Below are 21,176 nucleotides of genomic sequence, written 5' to 3' on the forward strand. Positions count from 1 at the left end.
TGTAAACGTGATGTCCAACAAATATTTCTTTTCTTTAAATAAACAGTATATAACGCAACATTTATTAAAATCACAGAATATATTATATTTAATTAATGTCAAATGTGTATATGATTGTTAAATATAATTTTTTTTATCTAGATCATAAGTATTTTTCATCATCAGAAACAATCTTATCTTATTTGAGACTAATAATATCATTACAACTGCATACCGATGACTCTATAACACATCCTTTTTCTCAACTATATATATTATTTAGTTTTAAAAAAAAATCCTGCAATTTCCCTTCATTTTGTAAGCTGTTCTTACCCAATCTGTCCAGAGGAAAAAGAAAAAAACGAATGAGTTGGATCGTGGATATCATGTGACCGAGCCTAACTTGCTTATTGGGTGTTTGTCCATGTGAAGGCAAATTGTTATATATACTTTTACTATTATACCTTCTATTTATACTTTTTTTCAAAAGAAATTTCCAAGTGTTAAATATTAATACATTCTGAAAAATAGTAGTTTCTTGTTACATTATTTTCTTTTTTTTAAACCTCTTTTGATACAAACAAACGATAAATCAAGTCTAATTCAATTCATTAAACAACACGTGAATTGTTATGAACTCTCAATACATTAATTTTATTTTTTACCGACTCAATATGTTAGTTCAATTTCCACAAATAAAAAATAAAAATAAATATAGTAAACAAAACCTTTCAGTAAATATATATGAAAGAGATAGGCATCATATTAGACAATGTTAGTTCTTTGATAAAAATAAATAATCTGATTATTTTATAATATTTTGTTCTAAATAATTTATGAACATTGTAAAGAGGTTTTATATTACTCATTTAATCATTAATTATTATATTTATTAGTTTTTATAATAATCATCTTAAAAATTATATAGTTTGTTTATAGACTGATAATAAAAAAATTTACACTAATATTAAATTTATATTTTATAATAGTTTTTCACAGTATTAGTTTTTTTGTTTATTTCTCTTCATCACAGTTTTTTTCTTCTTCTTCATCACAGCTCTATCTCAGACTCAGCTCCTATCTCTTGTTTTAAAATAATTAGCATTTGTGAAGATTATTTTCCCCTAATTGTGGAGAGAATAGCCCCCTAGGCATTGGACTCGTGTGTCAGTGTTGCAACCAAGCAACCTTAGCTATGTCTCTCCTTGTTAATTCTCCTCTGCTGCCACTGCAAAGTACTCGGGTGCGTTATCCTTCTATTCCCACCTCACTTCTTCATTTTCTCTTCAATAACGTATCTGATTCATTTAATTAATTGACAGTGGTTGAAACCGAAGCAAGAAGCTAGGTTTTTGTCACACGGGCCAACCATAATAGGAGGAGGAATGAGCACAAACATCTTTGGAACTGCGAAAAGGAATGGAAATGGAAATGGGGTTAAAGCCTTTTTCATTAATCCTGAACAAGACCTCATCATCAAAGAAGCTCTCAAGGTATGTGCCTTCTTCTCTCTCACCACTTATGTATGTGGTGAAGGTGTATCTGCTCTTAAAATTTTATATGTTAAGATAAAAAAAAAATGCACTTTAAATTAAAGCAAGGATGTATGGAAGTGCCTATAGGAGTCATGTTCGTCTGTTATTATTAAGTATTAACTTTAATGGCTGTGACTGTGAGGAAGAGGGATGCACATCCTTAATTACACTTCAAAGCTCTGCAAGATTATTCAAACAAAGATGAGAAGTATCTCATAACATCATACGTAGCCTGTAAAATGCATGTTTGGTTTGCAGTTGAAATTGCTGCGGCACACGATTCAATGTAGATCCAACAGTTAAAAGCAAAATGAAAGCAAAAGCAAGGGTCATGACCCTTTTGCAAAAGTACTTTGTCTCATAAGTAATTTTTCACTTGATTTCCAAACATGCTCAAACTATGTTTGGGTTTCAAACTGTGCTTACATAATTACATTGTACTATCTTATCTCTTGGCGAAGGGTCAAGTGGTAGTGCACATACTAGGGAGACTAGAATACTAGATGTTCTCACTACCTGGAATGCAAGAACCTCTAAAGAAACTTAATCCCAAACAGACATTTGTTTTAGGCTTGGGAGTAGATAAGGAATGCTTGACTGGTGGGACTATATGGTATGATTATAAAAAAAATAGCATGTTGCTCCAGAGTTGGGTCATGTGAACTTTCTTGCCAACTTCAGAAATCAGGCTAAGCTTAATTATTGTCCACAATCGAAAAAACTTTTACCACTGATTCATACACAAATAAGTTATCAATGGATAAAGCTGCTGGTGGGAAATATCTGTGGAAAAGTTATGAGCGACTTTTACACTAATCTGCTGAAAATACGGCATTCGATTATCAGCTAAATATATTTCTCTATACTAGTGTTACATGTGGTGATCAAATTTGATTAAAATATCTTCACTTTGGTGCCAGGTTATTAACAGTCGTTGCTCCATCTTATAGTACCATATGAGTATCTTGTTTTCTGATTTTTAATCAAGTAACTACTGAATGTGATGCAAAAAACATTTTTTTTGGGTGGATAATTGAAATCATCATTGCTAATTTGATCATGAGTTCTGGATACTATAATATATGCCAAACATACACAGACAAGCTGCCGTAGAAAAATATGCAGAGTCTTGACACCTACAGAAAGACAACTTCTTTTAGAAAAAATTATTTTCTTTTTATTTGTTTTTTTCATCAGTGAAAATGCTTGTTTGAGCTTTCCCTATTAATTACATTTATCTTTTATCAATACTTATGATCTTTAAACGCAGTTCTTATGTTGTTTTTTTATATATGTCCAGTTGTCCACAACTAGAGGGCAAAGGCTCTTGAGTGCTCAATTTTGTGCTCTTTTTCTTCTTCTTGTAATTACTCACATTTGAACTGGTTTTAATGTTAATTATTTGTAATATTTCATATGCAATTTATGTGATGCCTCCATCAACTTGTCTCCTGATCTTGAGAAAATTTTATGTCAGAACTTAAATGCAATTTATTGATAAAGCAATGAGTTCCTGCTCAGTTCATGGGTAAAAATTTTAGTGATCTTACTCTGTTTTTATCCAAAAAAGAACAAATAATTAAAAAAAATGGTTTGTTGTTGCTAACTTGAAATAATGAAACCTTGTTACTTTGTTAAAAGCCTACAACCAATATTCTCAACTTGATGATTAGCTGAGTTAGTATCCCTTGACTCCTGAGATATAGTTAAATTGGATTTTGTCGCAATACTATAGGATGAAAAAGCATTCTGTTCTGCCCACAAGGATGTTCATTGGTTGGCTATGAAAATTTTACGTGTTTTCTCAACTTTTGCCGTTGCTATAATTGCAGGAACCAGTGGCATTCTTGGGCGGAATGTTTGCGGGTATTTTAAGACTTGATTTGAATGAGGAGCCCCTCAAGGAATGGGTTACTAGGACTGCAGAAGCTGCTGGAATTAGTGAAGAAGAAGCCAATACAGAAGAGTCAACGACTGAGGAAGCTCCACAAGAGATCCAGATTGAATAAAATTGCAATTATTTCTTCTGTATACAAGTTTTAAGAAACGTGCATGGGATTATTATGCCGAGGGAACAATAAAAATTGCTTCAAGTGGTTATGAGTTATAGTCTTCCGATTACATATGTGAAATGGAGAACATCTCTGTTCCTATCTCTTCCCTTAAAGATGGTAGATTTAGAATTGGAATTGGTTTATAACTTGCTTGATTTGGTATCATTAAGTCTCTGTCTATCGTTATGCCAGCTCAATATTATCCTGCATTTGTTTTAGAAATCTAAGATAAATGGTGCTTACCATTATTGCTATTTGGGCAATGGGCACCATTTGTTTTAACCTTCTAATAACGTTCAAATTGTTCTGTACCTAGCTTTGAAAGAGTTCTGCTGAAGGTGTAGTTTATGATATTGAGAATTCTGTGCACGAGATTTGCACAAAATCTCCCAATACTGAAGTCAGAAGTGGCCCCAGTTGAAAAGCAACTATGCTCTACACAATAAATTCAAACACAAGCGTAGTAGTTGTGCTGAATAAGTTTTTATTTAACCAATATAATATAATTACTAATTAAGACGGGCATGCATTACAAACTACCTCCCTAGATTCGTAGTTATATACACTCTGTTTGGTTTCAAGGAACATCAAGACCCAATTAAAGTAAAAAAAAAAACTTGGTTAAGTTTTTGTTAAGACCTAATAGTATTTACCCATCTACCATGATGTCTTTTATTTTTTTGCAAAGTATGTGAAAAGTAGCCTTAGTGTGCAAGTAAGGTTTCCTTCATTGCAAAGCAACTTTGAAGAATGTCAATACGTCTATCTCCTCATTCTGTGGCAAGAATTACCAGCACTTGCCATGCATTTCTTACTGTGGAAACGATGATGCTTGGTGCATAAAGCATTGTTGTACATTGTCTCACACTAGAGTAAAGTGCAAAAATTCTAGTTAGACTGATCATACAATTAAATAATATAACTATAAAGACATAAGGTGTGTATAAGTAGTATTGTTCCTACTTCCTAGAGCTTAATGCTTACGTGTCAGTCACACCTATGTCTTACAGATGTCGCGGCCTCAACGAAAAAAAATGTGAAAAGAAACCCTTGTCTCTGACGCAACGCTACACAACAAAGTGTCAATATTTAGATGAACTACCACTAATCTATTTCGGTAAATTACATGCAGTTTGTAGGTGAGGAAGGTAACCACACCACAGTACCTTTTGAAAGACCAATGAATCCAACTTACAATAGTATTTTCATATTTACAAGTCAAATAATGAAAGCGAGTACATAGCAGCAACACAAGCTAGACATAAAAGGGTGTTAGTCATCACAAAATTTGAGAGGAAAGAGCACTCAGCAAATTACTTGTACTCATGGCAGATCATCAGAGACTGAGGATCCACCCTATGGAGGGGGAAGCACCACCACCACCCCCAACAACTCCATTGGTACCTCCAGGCTCGTCAAAATCAGAAAAGCGTATCCCTTTACACCATCCTCCACAACTACGTGCTATGCCAGCAGCATACCCTACAGCACACAAAAGAAGCTGCTGCTGCAAGTGCATATGTTGGATAATAACCTTGCTTGTTCTCCTCCTCATTATCTTGGCTGCAAGTGTTGGAATCCTCTACCTAGTCTTCAAACCAAAGCTTCCTGATTACTCAGTTGACACCCTCAGGATAAGTGATCTGAGGCTTAACTTTGACATGAGCCTCTATGCAAGGTTTGATGTGAAGATCACAGCAACCAACCCAAACAAGAAGATTGGCATATACTATAAAAAGGGTGGAAGGTTGAGTGTGTGGTACACAAACACAAGGCTTTGTGAAGGTTCACTGCCACAGTTCTACCAAGGTCATGAGAACAAAACAATGCTCAATGTGTCCTTGAGTGGTCAAGTGCAGTCTGGAAGCACCTTAATGAATGCACTGCAGCAGCAACAGCAGACAGGGCGCATTCCATTGGATCTCAAGGTGCATGCACCAATAGCCATCAAACTTGGGAGGTTGAAGCTTATGAAGGTGAGAGTCTTGGGAGAATGCCTTTTGGTGGTGGATAGCTTGTCATCTAATAATCTCATAAGCATCAAGGCTAGCAACTGCAAGTTCAGATTGAAACTTTGATTCCCATGATGGGAAAAGTTTGCCTTAATTAATTCATGTCATTTGTTTCTATTCCTTGTTTTTTTGGACTGGAAGACTTTATTCTTTTATGGATTTCTTTGGCACTACTATTGCAGCAGTTCCATACAATATTTTTTTGTTTTCTATAGTTTTATTTTTGTCATTCTTGATATTGACAGTAGATCCGATTGTCGGATTTTGATTGAGTGAATAAATATCTCTAGATTTGTTGACATCAATGTGCGACTAATCACCGATTTAAGTTAAAACAAAAATAATTGAAACGGCGTAAACTTGGTCAAACTTCCTCCAATTGAGGATTGGATTGAAGAAAGAGAAAAGGAGGGCTCAAGAAAATGTAACTAATTCTTAGAGAGTTCGAGTAGTTGGGAAAAGGGTAAGCATACAGATGGAAAATTTACACTTAAGTGACCTAACATTCACATAAAAACATGGTTAATTACATATAAATGTGATGAATTTTGTTTACAATTAAAAGTAAATAAAGGTGATCACATACAATTATTAATATATCAATATATAATTCAAAGAGTCACAAAATTATTGAAATATTTGATGACTTCAAGTGAGTAATAATATCATAAGATTATTAACATCACATGTTTAATTTCACGTGTAAATATAGATATAGGTTTTATCTCACAATTAATAGGGTTATTAGGTCTTTTTTTTCGACAAAATGTTATCAGGATGTTAGAGAACTTAAAAAAAAGTCTATTAGAGAACTTTACTCCCTCGATTAATAATTCTTAATATTTTATTTTTTATATGCATTTGGTACATTATACTCGCAAGCTGTAACTGGTAAAAAAAATACTAATTTTCAATTATTTTAAACTACTTTTTTTACATGTGTATTTGATTTTTCTAATAATTTATCTTTTTAATCTATTTTGTTTTATCTTTATATCTAAATTGAAGTTCAATATTTTTTTAAAAAAAATATTAATAATTAAAGATAATCTTATGTTATTACATTTATATTATTCATTATAAATTTAAAATATAGTTTATATATTATAAAATATTGATTTATGATAAGTTTTAATTATATTAAAACAAATATTTATCTTGTGAAATACAAAAAATTCAAAAAGAAAAGAAAAGACTAGAATAAAAAAGAAAAATAGACAGGTGAATTGGGCTGAACGCGTTGGGGGCGATTTGAATTTGAAGGAGGAGGTGAAGTGTGCTCAAGTGTGAAGAACGATTAGGGTTTACCCGTTTGGATAGAAGAGGGAAAAAATGGGTAGCGAAGAGGATTCGATTGAGCAAAGCGTTGCATCCCGTCGCGAAAGACTGCTAGCTCTCAGAGCCGCTCAGGAGTTGTCCAGTGCTGCCGAACCTGAACCCAAGGACAACAACGACGATGATAATGAAGAAGATCAAGAACCTCAAGAGTGAGTATCTATCTACCTTCGTTACGTTGTGTTGTGTTGTGTTTTCTTTTATATACCCTAACACTCATCTTGTTGAAATTGTGTTGCAGAATGAAGTTCCGTAACTACGTTCCTCACGACAAAAACCTTCAGGAAGGGAAGCTTGCCCCAGCGGTTCTCCCAAAGTTCGAAGACCCTGTGGATGCCGTGCCTCCACCCGAGCCTGAGGCCGCGGAGGATCCGTTTCTGAACATTGCTCCGAAGAAACCTAATTGGGACCTTCGGAGAGACGTGCAGAAGAAGCTTGATAAGCTCGAGAAGCGAACTCAGAAGGCTCTCTATCAACTCATGGGTATTTAAGCATCTCCTTAATATTCCTTATTTCTGTTGTTCGATGAATTATTCATCTTATTAATATCTGTTATATGCTGAATGGTTATGGCTATTTTCTCTTAGTTTTGCTATTTTTTTATGCCTTGTTTCATGCATGAAGTTTTTATGCCCCCTGCAAATACTATCATAAATAATGCTCTGAAAAAATGTATTATTTGTCCCTTGATTTTGCTTTGAGTTCCCCTGTTGCACTGTATCATTCATTTGTCTCATCAGCTTTTCCCTAATTGTTAATTCCCATTGACGGGTTAGCGAAATTGTTTGTGATGGTGTTTTAGTCATAGTTCCTATTTAGTAAATGGCACTATTTTTATTTTTCATTTTGTTCCCCTTAATTTTATTTTTGTCTTCAAAGGTGTTCACAGCTGGCTATTTTTACTTGGTCCTAGTGAGTTGAGATGTTAAGCCATATATTAATACAATGCTGCATTGCATTTGCATACCATCTCACCTGCCTACCTTGTCAAAAGAACCTCATGCTGGTATTTGGTTTATTATGTTTTTTGGTGAATACTTTTTTAAATAATTTTAGTTAAACTGCCAAATTTTTGAACTAGGAATTGACAAAACGCCTTAACCATAATTTCAAGAAAGAATACCATATGCCATATTTCATTAGTCAAAACAAAAACAAAGCAATGATGTTTTATTTTTTATTGCTGAAAGCAAGAAATGCTTACAGTCATAAGCCATGAGACTAATCCCCCCAAAAGGAGTATCAGTTAAGGACCAACTCCTCTTCTCGCAGGTGTTGCTCTATTTGCAAAACAAAGCAATCATATAGCCCAATAAGGTGTGCGTAAAGCGACAGACTGACTGTGAAGCCTTTGTTTCAGAATGAAAACAAAGCAGCAAAACAACCAACTAGGATGCATAGAGTGACTGTTTAAAGTCCTTGCTTCAGAAAAATCAAAATAAAGCTAGGGAATAACCAAATTGGGTGGCCTTTTTAGTGCTCCTTCAAATAATTTAAACTTGTCTTTTTATTTTCTTTGATGAGAATTGGTAAAAGAAAAGCCAAAAAGGATCAAGTTGTTGAATCATGCAATTCATATCAATGATATAGAACCACATCAATTAATGCACGTATTGCATGATTCAAAGTCATTTGTGATTTATCTAATAATATGAAATTATGGATTCCACTAGGTGTGGTCATTTACATGGATCATACGAGACCTGGTGCCATGTAGGTTATGTGAATGATAAAGATATGGAACTACTAAATTTAGTATTGGCAAATTTCAAACCCATAGCTTCTTTAGTTTCCGCTGGCCATATGTATGGAAATTCTTTATCTATGTTGGATGGGGGAACTGCTCTTGGTTTTTCTATTGTCTGTACCTTAGTAGTCTGATTTTGTAAAATACTACACCTTCATCTGAATTACCTGTGTACCGTCTAATGAATTTGGAGTCATTACAATGTTTTCTTTTTCTTTTTACAGTGGAACAAGAGAAGCAAAATCAATTGACTGAAGGAGATGATACAAATGGCACAGCAGAGTAGATTGCAATTTGTTCCGGCTGCTGAAAGAAATTGAAGCAATATGTTGAAAATTCCTGTCCCATTTAAGCTGCTTAAAGCATAAAAAATTAGTTTCTAATACACTAGTCTTTGCGATTTTGCAGTGTATCGTGAATATTGTATCATTCACTTCTCTTCAATGACTAAGTATGAGTGTATTAGATCTGTTTTTAGAGGTGAAATATCCCTGGATTCTGATAGTTGTATTAATTTTATTATACAAGGGATTCCCTCTTTTTAAGTTCCCTGGCCATAGTGCCGAAACTAAATGTGTAATTGAATTGACATAAGGAATTGACATAAGTGAGAGTTCTGCTATGGATCTAATATTTCTTGTAGCTATTGTGGAAGAGATAACCACATAGTAGTTAGCTATGTTGTTAGTTAACTAAGTTGCATTGGCTAGATTATAGTAAGTTAGTTACAACCGTAAAACAATTAATTGTTAGAGGAAGTTAGATTGAAAGCTATCTCGGCTTATTGTATATAATCTTGTATCTTCATCTTCATGATTTAACTAAGGAGAATACTAATATTCATCATCTCTTCTCTTTTGTTTCTTCTACACGCTACCTTTTCTCTTATGTATCATTCATGGCTTCTCTCGAATTCATGACTACTTGAACCCCAAGTGAATTATGGGGTGTAGGATGTAGTTATAGATTTGTGCGTTTTACGAGTGAATTAATAATTTGAACTTCGGTAGGAAATAAAATTAATAATATGAAACATAATAAAATATTAGATTCATTAAGTATTTAAGTAATGGAAGGAAAATAACAGTTTTAATTAGTATAAGAAAGAAAATATTCATTGAACCTAGTCAGCTACCTAATCACATGATTATACCCATGACCGCAAAAGGAGGGCTTCTCTACGAATTGAATTCAATCTGCATTCTACCACGAGCAAATAAATCCAAATGCGTTGAACACATTCAAATAAATAAAAATCTGATTCACTTTCCTGACCAAATAAGCACGATGCAGTGTATTACGACACTTCATCAATCAGCTTAACATAAAAACAAACTCAAAATAAATATCAGTTTTAACATTGATGTAGAGTATCATCAGTTTTGCTCCATCATGAAACTTGATTTGTCAGTCTTGCCTCCTAACTTTTTTTCTAAGAGAATCGAATCCAATTCTACTCAGATCAACAACATGTAAGTATAACTAAAAAGTGATTAATCTTAAGTGCTTTGTAACCGTAATAAGCACGAGCTCAACAAAATTTGAGGGATGATTAATCTCAAACCAATTTGCCAATAAATTAAAAGAAACCAGACACTTATCTACAATAGTACAATTTTCTAAGCATCACTTTACTGGATAGCTCCAAAGAAAATAACGAGGCGATTTAAATTTATAAGGTAAGGGTTTCATCATAGATATGCAGACAAGGTAAGCAATAAGGTCGAAATAGTTCTAAAAAAGTTCAACTTTGAAATTGATTTATTTTCTACATCGTTTTCAATTGTGTTAATTATATTAATCAGAACTAAATACAAGTTCTACATAGACGGGTTTGATTATCATGGTACACCATTGTTTGATAAAATGTCGAGTAGATGCTGTTAACACGTCATAAATTCCCTTGCATTTAAAATTCTTTTGAATTTTAGCACAACCTAAAGGAAACCATCTTTTCTCTGCAATGCACAAGTCAATTATACACACAATCACTTGTACAACTTGGTTTGACAAATGGAGGATTTGACTGGCTTTACGCGAAAACAAAGCAGTAATAATCATATATATTATTTGGGCATAGGCAAGGAAGCCTTTTTCTTTTCCCAAGTAGACAATTCACATTGAACACAACTTTAAGCTCTATTTCCACTTGCTGGCCGTTTTTCAAATATTGAGGAGGATGGGAGGGAATCAATTTATGAAGAAAAAAAGGGAAAAGGAGACACAAAGTCAGAAGTAGTTAATTTTCTACCATTGACAAGCATTGCAAAATCACCCTTCTGAGCTTGAAGTTGACTGAAATCCTTCTTTCTGATAAGCTGACATCTGCAAATTTACAAGGTTTTTTCGTTTGTCATCCATTGACATGGTTGGTGGCACCACTTTGTCCCCCTTTCACATTTTCTGTTCTCCAAGAGGGATCCACCTGAGGAAGCTGATATTCATCTGGTTTCAAAGCCAAGGCAAAATCAGGCAATGTTGGTGCTGTCTCCATGATTCTGTAATAAGCGTTGACAACAAAACACATGATTTTATCAGTCCTTCAACTTCTTTACTTTTCGTTAAGCAAGAATCATTATCAACTATGAAATGATATTTTAAAACAATTTACTAATGCACTAATGCTTACCTCTCATAGGAGTACAGATCACGGTTTATTCGCACCTTGCTTGAGGTATCCTTAGGAATTTTCTCGTAAAGATATTTCATAGTCCCCCAAAGTGGTGGATTTCTGCACCATGACTGCCAGTTAGATGGACCATGAAAAAGAAGATTACCACCAAAAGTACTATTTTCTTTTAAGAGAACTTAAAAGATGATAAAGAATCAAAACTACGTTCTGAGATCTCAATGATTAGGTTCAGCTCATAAAAAGGGGCAATGAGAAAGGTGCCTGAGAAAAACTTTAAAAATATTGAATGCTCGTGCCAGAGTTAAAGTACACAGGCCATTATGCCTACCGGTCTAGTGGTGACCCCGTCTTTCAACAAGAAAGGGGTGTGGAAAACTACACTACCTTTTGAGATTCTTAAGGTGCTGCATTACATTCTAGAGAAAAGAAGAGGGAATGGATAACTTCATTCAAAACCCTAATATATTTTGCTAAGTTTATTCAAATAAATAAATAATTATATCAGAAGGTATCGCTAAAATATTGTAAGGTTTATTATGATCTTCAACATATAATAATTTCCAATTTTTATTCTTCACTATCATTTTACTGAGTTCCATAATGAGGGAAAAAAATCATTTTACTTTCAGAGGTGAAACAAAGACCAAACTTATTGAGTACTCAAAAATCACAAAGATTTCACAATTTCAATCAAATCGCGGGCACAAAAACTGGCATGGACTATAGTTGACACAACAAAAATAAAAATGACATTTGCTACATTTCTAGCTACAATAGTATATAATCATTTCATATGTCACTTGGCTAAATAGATAGCAATGAAACAAGCACATACTGAACTCTGTGAATCAACCCATGCCTAAACTGGAAGAAAGTATCTACAGATTAGCAAATAAACAAGACAACACTCAGGAACCAAACCTCACCAATGACCCAAGCTTAGCAATAACCAGTTAGCTGCTCAAAGTTTCAAACAGGCATACCTATATCACCAGCTAAGGAATTTTAGTCCACATTTTATTTGCTAAAGGCATGAGAACTTGACGTGCCAAAAAGTGTCATGAAAGACATTGGCAATTCTCTCAAAAGGAGACAAAAGACTAAAGGAGACATAAGACTAAGGTCTTTGGTCCATACAGAATCACATAGGCATCATGTTCATTCCACTCATTTTAAGTGTTCCTTTTATTATCTTCACACACATGCCTGTGCTATTAGCAATTATGCAATAAGCAGAAATTACTCTGCAGTTAATGGAAATTGGCACATATATAACATGATGTCATTATATGGAAGACGCATGACTCATTTTCTGAGGATGATAACATAACAGCATAAAAACAAATCACTTTGTATAAGTGAATATTATGACTAACCTTGACAATGGAGGTGCTGCATTGAATGCTTCACACAACTTCTTACTTTCTTTGAAATACTCATCCGCTGCTTGTAAAGCAGCTACAGCCATCCCTTGAGATTTCTCCGTGTTTCCCTCATCAAGAATCAATCCATGATAATAATATGCTGCAGCCTAGAAAATCATTACAATAAGCATATCAATAACTTGACATCACTTGCTTCTGCTAAACGTTTCTTCCATACTTGTTCCTGAATTATGCATGAGTACACTCAAATAAAAAAGATACCATATACACCAGTAGATGTGTTGTTCAAGGTCTCATTAAGATTAAGGGCATAAAACATAAGAATAAATCAAATGACAGCATAATATTGTCAGAATCTAAAAACAGAAACAGGTGCTCATTTCCTTGGCCAAGCTGAAACCTACTACCAACTCAATGAGATTTTTCTTCCAGAGAATGTTGTCCCCCCAAACACACACAATATGCAAATAACATGTAAGGGTAAAAAGTAAATAATATACAGTAGACAGAACAAGAAAACCAATAATATTGTTAAGAAATGGACTGGGCCAACCTCACTCTCAATAGGTAGCTCAAGAGGGGAGGATTGCCCAAGTCTTATAAGGGGTATTCTAACCATATTCCTAATCAATGTAAGCCATCTTAAAACACGTCCCTCACGCCCAAGATTGGACATTTAGAGCATGAAATTTGCAACATTGACAGCTGCAAGTGACTCAATGTCAAGATTGGATAAGCTCTTATACCATTTTAAGGAGTGGACTAGGCCTAACTCTAAATAACTAGGTAAGAGGAGAGGATTGCCCAAGTTTTTGTAAAGAATATTTTGGCTATATTCATAATCAATGTGGGATATCTTAACAAATATAATTGAGGAGCACAACATCAGCAACAATTCTAGGGCACTCTTAATTCATTTACCAGATGTAATTAGGTTATTAGAATGTGTATTAAAGGTTTGCAATTATAATATTATGGTCCAGGGATATCAGGGCATTTGGCATCACTTATCATTAGAATTTAGAAAATATTTAATTATACTCTTTTATTCTTCAAAGACGTCACCATCAGCTTGAACAAGTATTTCAGATTTCAGCCTCTTCTCAAAAACAGGTCAGTTATGAACAATCAACCAATTGTCCACTTCCAACTAATCTTTGTACCCTAAGAAACATAAAGATCTAATCTCCTCAACTTCTCAAGTTTCAACACCAACTTCATATTTTATCTTGTGGACCATCTATTAATTTGATTCATTTTATACTTCATCTGCATTTATAGTCAAAAGGCAGCCAGTATTCAGCAAATTCCACTCTAATTGTATTACTATATACTAATACATAATAATTAAATAGCAAGATGCAAATGACTGGGGAGAAAAAACGCAAACCTTCGCTTCAATATACTTCCATTTCACAAAAAGACAATGCTTTTCACCCCATCCATTTGCTAATGGAAGGTTCATAATATTATCTTGAGCCTGCAAAATGAACAGTGTAAATAAAGTAATGTTTGTCAGTTAAATGCATTCATGTTAACATGCTAATGCACACACATGCATACACTTACACGGTATATAGAATTGAAACAAAGTTTTGTCTTAGGGGAAAAAGGCTATAGATTTAGAATCAAGAGAAACAAGTTGAAGATCACATCAGAAATTGGAGATAGAAAAAATAAAACAAAGGATAAATTGAGAAATAACAGATACAAGTTAGTTACATGGTCTTGAAATCCTTTTAGAAAGAAACCAAAAGTTCATCGACAGAACAAAAACCCTGCTAAAAAACATGCAATGAAAACTTTGCATTTGTACCTGTTGCCAATATTTCACCATCTCACATGCAAGTCTACGCTTCACTGCAAGAGTGGCTTTGGTACTATCAATTGCCATTCCAAGTTGAATATCTACACCCTGTTAAAACAACAAGTAAATAAACAAGTATACCCAAAATAGATATATGAGAAATGGGGTGGGAAAGGTATCTATATCTATATATTGAACAGTCCCCTTGTCCAGTCTTCCATGCAATGTAGTTAATGTTTTACGTGGCATTCTCCCACCCCAGATAGGAGAGTCACATGTACACAAATATGATGATTTTGAATCACACATATTCTTAAATGGAAACAATGCATCATTAGACCTGACACTCCTCAGCTAATATGCTAAATAACACAAAATCTACAGGAATTTAGACAATGAACTCAATCGAAATGATTGCAACCATCAGACAATGTCCCCATTTTAATCCCTTCACAGATTTAAATTTCACCCTCAATTAATAAAATTTACCTTTTTTTATATCAACGGAACTACGAGTTGACTTGAAATTGTGTAAATACTAAAATGTCAAACACATATGCTCTCAATTCAAGTGAACAATATGTTCACTACTTTTACAACCTTTTCAGTTCATTCCTTTCCTAAATTATGGCAACAAAGGCATGTATTAATATGCTGAAAACTCAACACATTGCTCTCAGATTCTATTATTCAACATGCAAAAAAATTCTATTACTTTTTTTTAATAAGATTTGAGTGACAATTTTTCTATGACTAGCCTAACTTATGAGCAAATTTATATATATCCACTTATTCAGAATATTTCCATAAACTTTTTAAAAGAGTAAAGATCTGAAATCTGCTAGACCAAAAAATTTGAAATGACCTTGTTAATGTGGAAGATTAAACTGAAGAATGGTAATGGATTTTAAATGGAAAAAGAAAAAAGATCTATGTGAATGGCCTCACATTGTTGTGATTCACTCAACCTGACAATAAGTGAGTTATGAGTTTAACTCAACCCTACAAAACCGGCTTGTTAGGTAAGGATTACCCCCCACTTATATAATCTATCTCGATACTATCTTTAATCAATGTGGGATTTCAAAATGTCTCCCTTTTGCCCACGGCTAACCGCCATATGGGACTTTCAACGCACCGCTCTATCTAAGGGTGACCACAATTTAGGTGACTTTTCCAACATCCTCCCTCACACTCAAGACTATCTGTTTGTAGTGTGACAAACACAGGAGGCCCATCAATGGGTTTATGATAGGCCTGATACCATGTAAAATAGGATAAACTGAGGGATATTAGTTTGTAAACCGTGTGTCAATGGGACCTTACAGAGGTTGTTTATATAGATAGGTAGTATTGATTACACATAATTAGAGGACATTCAGTTCCTCTAAATCAGATATCATATCCTATCACATCATTATACATTAAATTCTTGATTCTCAACACAAGTCAAGTGCCTTCATTTAACAACTTAAGCATTTTAGATAGTTGGTTCATGATTTGATATTAGAGCCTATTTGGCGTTAGGCTACTAGAAAATGTCCACTCTTGGAAACTCCACATTCCAAATATCCAACTGAGTGCAACAGGAATGTATTATGATCCCACATTGTCCCAGTAAATGGGCAAAGGATCATTTATAATGACTTGGGCAATCGTTTCCTTTGAACTAGCTTTTGAGATCGAGTTAGTCCTAGTTCATTTCCAATTTTAATAGTAAATACATAAATAAACCGTAGCAAGCTAACTCTATTAATCATTTGCTTGAATACACAACATAACTTTGTAAGAAGAATGATGGACAAGAAGTTTGCCTAAATAGAGCTATGAGTCTATGACTTATGAGACACATTGGTTTAGCCATTAAATGTGATAGGTTTTCACTTCTTAATTATCTGCTAGGCAAAAATATGAATACCTGTCCCAATGCTTGTAGACAGAGTGCTCGAAGAACTCCTTCTGCAAGATCTACTGGTAAATTTCTCCTAAAATCAGAACCAACAGTGAGAGGAGTAATACAAAAAAATAAGGAAGATTGTTTAGATTACACAAAATTGTGTGACAATCAACTGATTGTATTAAATGGGTACAAACCTGAGTTCGCCAGGCAACTGTGGAAGAACATGCCTTACAGCACAGTCAAGATACCCAGCTGCCTTTAAGAAGATATCAACAGAAGCCCGTCTGCTTTCTGTTAGTAATTAACCAAAAGTTCAAACTTCCCAGTAGGAACAATATACATAAAGGTGTCGATGAAGCAACATCATTAGAAACACACAGCATATAAGACAATAAAAATCTGTTTCTAGTCTATCAGCTACCACAATATATAACCAACAGATGAAAAAAATTACAAGAAATTTTGTATTATTCTGTTAATAAGAAGATGAAATATCCATTCCAAATTATGATCAATAGACATGAACACAGAACTGTGAAGAATTATTTACTGCATATGCAATGACCAAGACAAGACAAAGAACAAAGAACAAAAAAAAAAAAAAATTAAATACTAATAACTAAAGACAACAGAGTCCATGGAACCACAAAATCACATACACACAAAGCAGAAACAAGATTAACTGACTTGTGTCTCCAATTGGAATTATTTTGATCAAATGTATTTTTGTTGTTGGATGTAAAATAAGATTATGGAGCAAGTTATACAAGGAATATGTTGACATGTGCTGAATAATCTTATTACTCACCTTCTGATACTTTTGGCTGATGACCATCAGTGGATGTTCTAGGAAGAAGTAATAAATCAGACTGTGACAGCAATAGCATTGCCATCAAGTGCAAAACCGACAACACTTCATACCAAGCATTAGACATGGTTGTTTCCTGTAAAAATGTCAGTTGCACCAACAAACAAAAAAAGAAAGCAGAGCAGACAGAAAATGATCAGCATTCTTTTGTATAAAAATAAACATTCAAATACAGGCATAAACATGTGCATTAAAATAATAGGAATTACCTCTGCTTCATCCTCTTGATTCACCCAAGCAAATTGTACTTTGTATTGTAAATGGCTTCCTGCACAGTAAAGATAAGCAATTAATCAGGAGGTTGACATGTTTTGGAGAGAACATCCATCAAATACAAATGGACTAAAACATGCTTTACCATTTTCAACTAATCCCAAAAGTACAAGCAAGTAGTCTTCAAGAGCCTGCTGAAGATCAGCCAGTGTTGAACCTCCTGAGGATGAAATTGTGTGATGCATCATTAAATTTGAGCAACTAGTTCATTATAAAATGATTCATCCTTGCTAGCACTAACCATGTTGGGTGGCACTTTTCCTTTTTGTTCTTGTAATTGTAGGACCTTCTTGGCCAGCCATTACAACTATACGAGTTCTTAGAGCAGACAGGCGTTCCACTATATTTTTGGACAAGTAATCACCAAGTGACTGTGCAAAATCAACAGGTTTAGGAATTCTTAGACCAGGAACATACACAGAAACCTCCCCAATACTCCCTGGCCTCCTTCTATTTCCACCAGAATCCTTTGGAGTGGACACGAAGCAGCCCATGTCCTGAGTACTATACCTGATGATACAAAGAAGACACAGTGAATCACCCACCAAGAGTATTGTGTTTATGTGCACACAACGAGTTTCTATTGTCTCTGACATCAAGCTTCACAGATTTATGGGGATAACAGTTCCACAAATACACTCCAGAAACAAAGATGACTATTCATCAATCAAAGTTCAAAAAGTTTAGAGAACACTCACAATTTACAGGGAAATTAACAGTAGAAAAACCATCAACATGAGTAATTAAATGTCAACCAACAAAGGAGTGGTAGTAGGTTACTCGAGGGCAACATTACATTTTAAGTTGTACAAGAACTCTCCATGTTATTTTAAACTTGGCATAAACTTTATTCCGCAGCATTAATTTTTCCTTTATTTTTTATTTGGCCATTTTCAGCAGCATTAATGATTCTTATTTCTTTATTTATTTTCCTCATTCCATAATCTTAACACATAATTAAAAATAAGCACCAAAGATTTATCCAACTAACCTTGTCGTTTGCTCTGGCAGTTCACTTGTCAGGTCAAAATTCTGCAATTCTCTGAGCCAAAAATTCACAGGGAGAAACGTGAGATTGAGGAAAAAAATATAAACATAAAAGCAATTAGATCACAAGAACCGCATGAGACATGACAAGTGAGGTCCGTGTCAACGCTTCATTGTGATGACAAGGAAAAGGTTTCAAAAGATTGCAACAGGCATGCATGGTGATAGTGAAACTAAAAGGTAACATAAAACTCCCAATACCAAAAAAAAAAAAAAAGGTAACACTCCCGTGCACACCGTTACACCAACAACACAAACCAAAACATAAACATCAACCAGAATGAGAACTTCCTCAAGGCAAAGTAGCTTCAAGGAAAAGGTTTTGGCTCATGAGATTGAAGAAGATAGCAAGTGAAATTCAGCAAAGAATGAGAATGATGACTTGTGAGTAAAGGGTTTCCAAAGAAATTCAAACAAGCAACAATTGCAGAAACGCAAAGGAACACTTGCATTGTTTTTATCTCTTCCTTGCAGTAACTGATGAAGCTACGTGTCTTGTCACGGCTTCAAACCACTGTCACTAAAGCCACCGATAAATCAGGAAAACGTTAATGAGGAAAAAAAAGTTTCGGAAATGGAAACTGAAGCTTGAAGTTCAAAACTTTTTTATAGCAATGAGAAAAATGCTCCATTGGGTTAATGAAAAATTACACAATCTTGGATTAACCCCCCTAAAAAAAACTTTGTCAGAATTCAACCCAATACATAAAATAAATCGATTTTCCAACATGATATAATCCAAAGCAATCTCCAACCCAGAAAAGCACTTCTTTTGAAGAAGAACAATTTCTACAACTGAATTTATCATTTCCAAAAAAAAAAAAAAAAAACACCCTCCACCCAGACATCCAATTGAGAATCAGATGCAGCTAATGAATCTTACATGAACAGGTAGAGTGGCAGCAATTGAGCAAAACAGGGTGAGGCACCCAATTGCAATCCAATCCAATTCAGAACCAAAGGAGCCCTAAAAACAAAAGCAGAGAACTTGAGAGGTGGCCAGAAGCAGAAACTAAACTTGAAAAAGAATGTGATCCTAAGCGATTCCTTCAGCGAGACGAACAGAGACAAAGACAGATACAGAGACAGAGACAGAGTCTTCTTTCTTTGAGAACAAAATTACAATTACATTTTTAATTATTATTGTGGAACATTGGGATATTGCTTGTTTTTATTCATACATCATAAGAATAAGATATGTGTGTGTGTACGACACAGCCAACAAAGTTGTAAGTTGTAACACAAGCAGCCAAACACAACTAGAAAAATGGTATTACCATTAACATTTGCATTAGGTGGCTTTATATATTATTGTTAATTGTTAATTACTAAGTACTATAGTGTTAGCAGCAATTGCGTTTAAATGGCGCAGATTTGCAAAACCACTTTTTAAAGCCTCCATTGATTCTCAGTCTCTACTTTGTGCTGTGTCTAGCTGGTTTTACTCTGTCCTTTTTTTTCTATATTTTCTATTTTACCTACCTTTTTTTATTAACGTGAGTCTTAAGATATAAATTTAAGAGATGGAATTGGTCAAAATAAATAGCTATATGATTTTATAAAAACTAGAAAAATACTTTTATATTCTTTAAATAATTAAAATAAATAATATATTATTTTAACTGTTTAAGAAACGGCAAGTGATGTTGTCCGTGAGTGGCAAGTGACCACACTGTCAATTCCTACAGTATACACACAATGGGATTGCTTGCCGTCTCAGTCTTTTTTCTTCTTTTTTTTTTCTTCTAGAAATAAATAGTATTAAATATTTAATATAAAAATTACAAGTGGGTACTATATATGAAGATTAGGTCTACAGAAATTTCAATTGCATGCAAGTGTGAGGTCATAATAAAACCTAAGAGCCGATCCTCGTCTATTCCCAATAGGCAATAGCTGCGTGTTTTTGAATACCAATAATTTTTTACTTGTTTTCATCATCGGCCCCTTCAATAAATACTTCAATTAGTCCTAAAAATATAAAATACATATAAATTAATTTTAAAAAAATAAAAAAAATTAATTTAATTTTTGAATATATAAAAAAATATAACAAATTACTCATGCAAGATAATTTAATCATAAATTAATTTTTTAACTTTACAACTTAATGTAAAATTAATCATTAAAAAAACTTTATTATTAAATTGACTTTTAACTGTTACAATTTACTAATAAGATTCTCTCATAAATTTAATGACAAGATTTTTAATTTATCATTTTTTATATATTCAGAAATTAAATTTATATTTTTCATTTTTAAGAATTAATTTATTATTATATCATACTTTCGATCAAGAATTTAACTCTTTATCTTGAATTAATAGGATTTTCTTCTAAAATATTAACAAAAGATAAAATTATATTTTCTTTATACTTACATTGATATGTTTATCACTTTTTCTACAAGGTGAAAAATAATCTTTCTTCAAAATTGTGAATTGTACTTTGAAAAAGTATAACCAATTATTAATTGAAAAATTAATGACTAAAATTATAATAAATACATGGGAGTATAAGCACAAAAAAAAAAAGCATGTGTATAAAAGAAATGATAAAATTATTAAAATTTGAGTCATTAATTTTTTAATTGATAATAGTC

General features: G+C 33.5%; 4 protein-coding genes across 5 annotated transcripts; 3 read left to right on the forward strand and 1 right to left on the reverse strand.

Moving 5' to 3' along the window:
- Window positions 1-998: 998 nt before the first annotated feature.
- Window positions 999-3,621, forward strand: LOC100779742 (UPF0426 protein At1g28150, chloroplastic). The gene is made up of 3 exons (XM_003556369.5): window positions 999-1,222; window positions 1,302-1,472; window positions 3,347-3,621. The coding sequence occupies exons 1-3, from the start codon at window positions 1,175-1,177 to the stop codon at window positions 3,521-3,523; spliced, it is 396 nt and encodes a 131-aa protein (XP_003556417.1). The 5' UTR covers window positions 999-1,174; the 3' UTR covers window positions 3,524-3,621.
- A 1,033-nt stretch (window positions 3,622-4,654) lies between these two features.
- Window positions 4,655-5,775, forward strand: LOC100780820 (NDR1/HIN1-like protein 6). Its single transcript, XM_003556371.4, has one exon. The coding sequence runs from the start codon at window positions 4,894-4,896 to the stop codon at window positions 5,644-5,646; it is 753 nt and encodes a 250-aa protein (XP_003556419.1). The 5' UTR covers window positions 4,655-4,893; the 3' UTR covers window positions 5,647-5,775.
- A 1,033-nt stretch (window positions 5,776-6,808) lies between these two features.
- LOC100527227 (uncharacterized) lies at window positions 6,809-9,186 on the forward strand. Its single transcript, NM_001249743.2, is given in 3 exon segments — window positions 6,809-7,067; window positions 7,157-7,398; window positions 8,887-9,186. Coding segments are annotated over 3 exon segments (459 nt in total). The 5' UTR covers window positions 6,809-6,912; the 3' UTR covers window positions 8,949-9,186.
- A 1,428-nt stretch (window positions 9,187-10,614) lies between these two features.
- Window positions 10,615-19,844, reverse strand: LOC100781733 (uncharacterized). Of its 2 annotated transcripts, XM_014772767.2 has the most exons (14): window positions 19,458-19,837; window positions 19,025-19,094; window positions 18,519-18,569; window positions 17,769-18,037; window positions 17,613-17,687; window positions 17,464-17,522; window positions 17,195-17,330; window positions 16,581-16,677; window positions 16,405-16,471; window positions 14,496-14,594; window positions 14,070-14,159; window positions 12,671-12,825; window positions 11,292-11,393; window positions 10,615-11,160 (listed from the first exon to the last, which is right to left on the reverse strand). In XM_014772767.2, the coding sequence occupies exons 4-14, from the start codon at window positions 18,019-18,021 to the stop codon at window positions 11,016-11,018; spliced, it is 1,278 nt and encodes a 425-aa protein (XP_014628253.1). In that variant the 5' UTR covers window positions 18,022-18,037; window positions 18,519-18,569; window positions 19,025-19,094; window positions 19,458-19,837; the 3' UTR covers window positions 10,615-11,015. The 2 variants fall into 2 exon arrangements, with proteins under 2 accessions (XP_014628253.1, XP_003556420.1); XM_003556372.5 differs by lacking the exon at window positions 19,025-19,094 and having other exon boundaries at window positions 19,458-19,844.
- Window positions 19,845-21,176: the final 1,332 nt, after the last annotated feature.

The sequence above is a fragment of the Glycine max genome, chromosome 20 (assembly GCF_000004515.6).
Source record: "Glycine max cultivar Williams 82 chromosome 20, Glycine_max_v4.0, whole genome shotgun sequence".
Lineage (NCBI taxonomy): Eukaryota > Viridiplantae > Streptophyta > Magnoliopsida > Fabales > Fabaceae > Glycine > Glycine max.

Coding starts and splice junctions, on each gene's coding strand:
- LOC100779742 (XM_003556369.5), top strand. CDS start 1,175: ATGTCTCTCCTTGTTAATTCTCCTCTGCTGCCACTGCAAAGTACTCGG. Junction 1,223..1,301: donor TGCCACTGCAAAGTACTCGG/GTGCGTTATCCT, acceptor ATTAATTGACAG/TGGTTGAAACCGAAGCAAGA. Junction 1,473..3,346: donor TCATCAAAGAAGCTCTCAAG/GTATGTGCCTTC, acceptor CTATAATTGCAG/GAACCAGTGGCATTCTTGGG.
- LOC100780820 (XM_003556371.4), top strand. CDS start 4,894: ATGGCAGATCATCAGAGACTGAGGATCCACCCTATGGAGGGGGAAGCA.
- LOC100781733 (XM_003556372.5), bottom strand. CDS start 18,021: ATGGGCTGCTTCGTGTCCACTCCAAAGGATTCTGGTGGAAATAGAAGG. Junction 14,160..14,495: donor TGGTGAAATATTGGCAACAG/GTACAAATGCAA, acceptor TTCATTTTGCAG/GCTCAAGATAATATTATGAA. Junction 11,394..12,670: donor GCAGCACCTCCATTGTCAAG/GTTAGTCATAAT, acceptor GTCATGGTGCAG/AAATCCACCACTTTGGGGGA.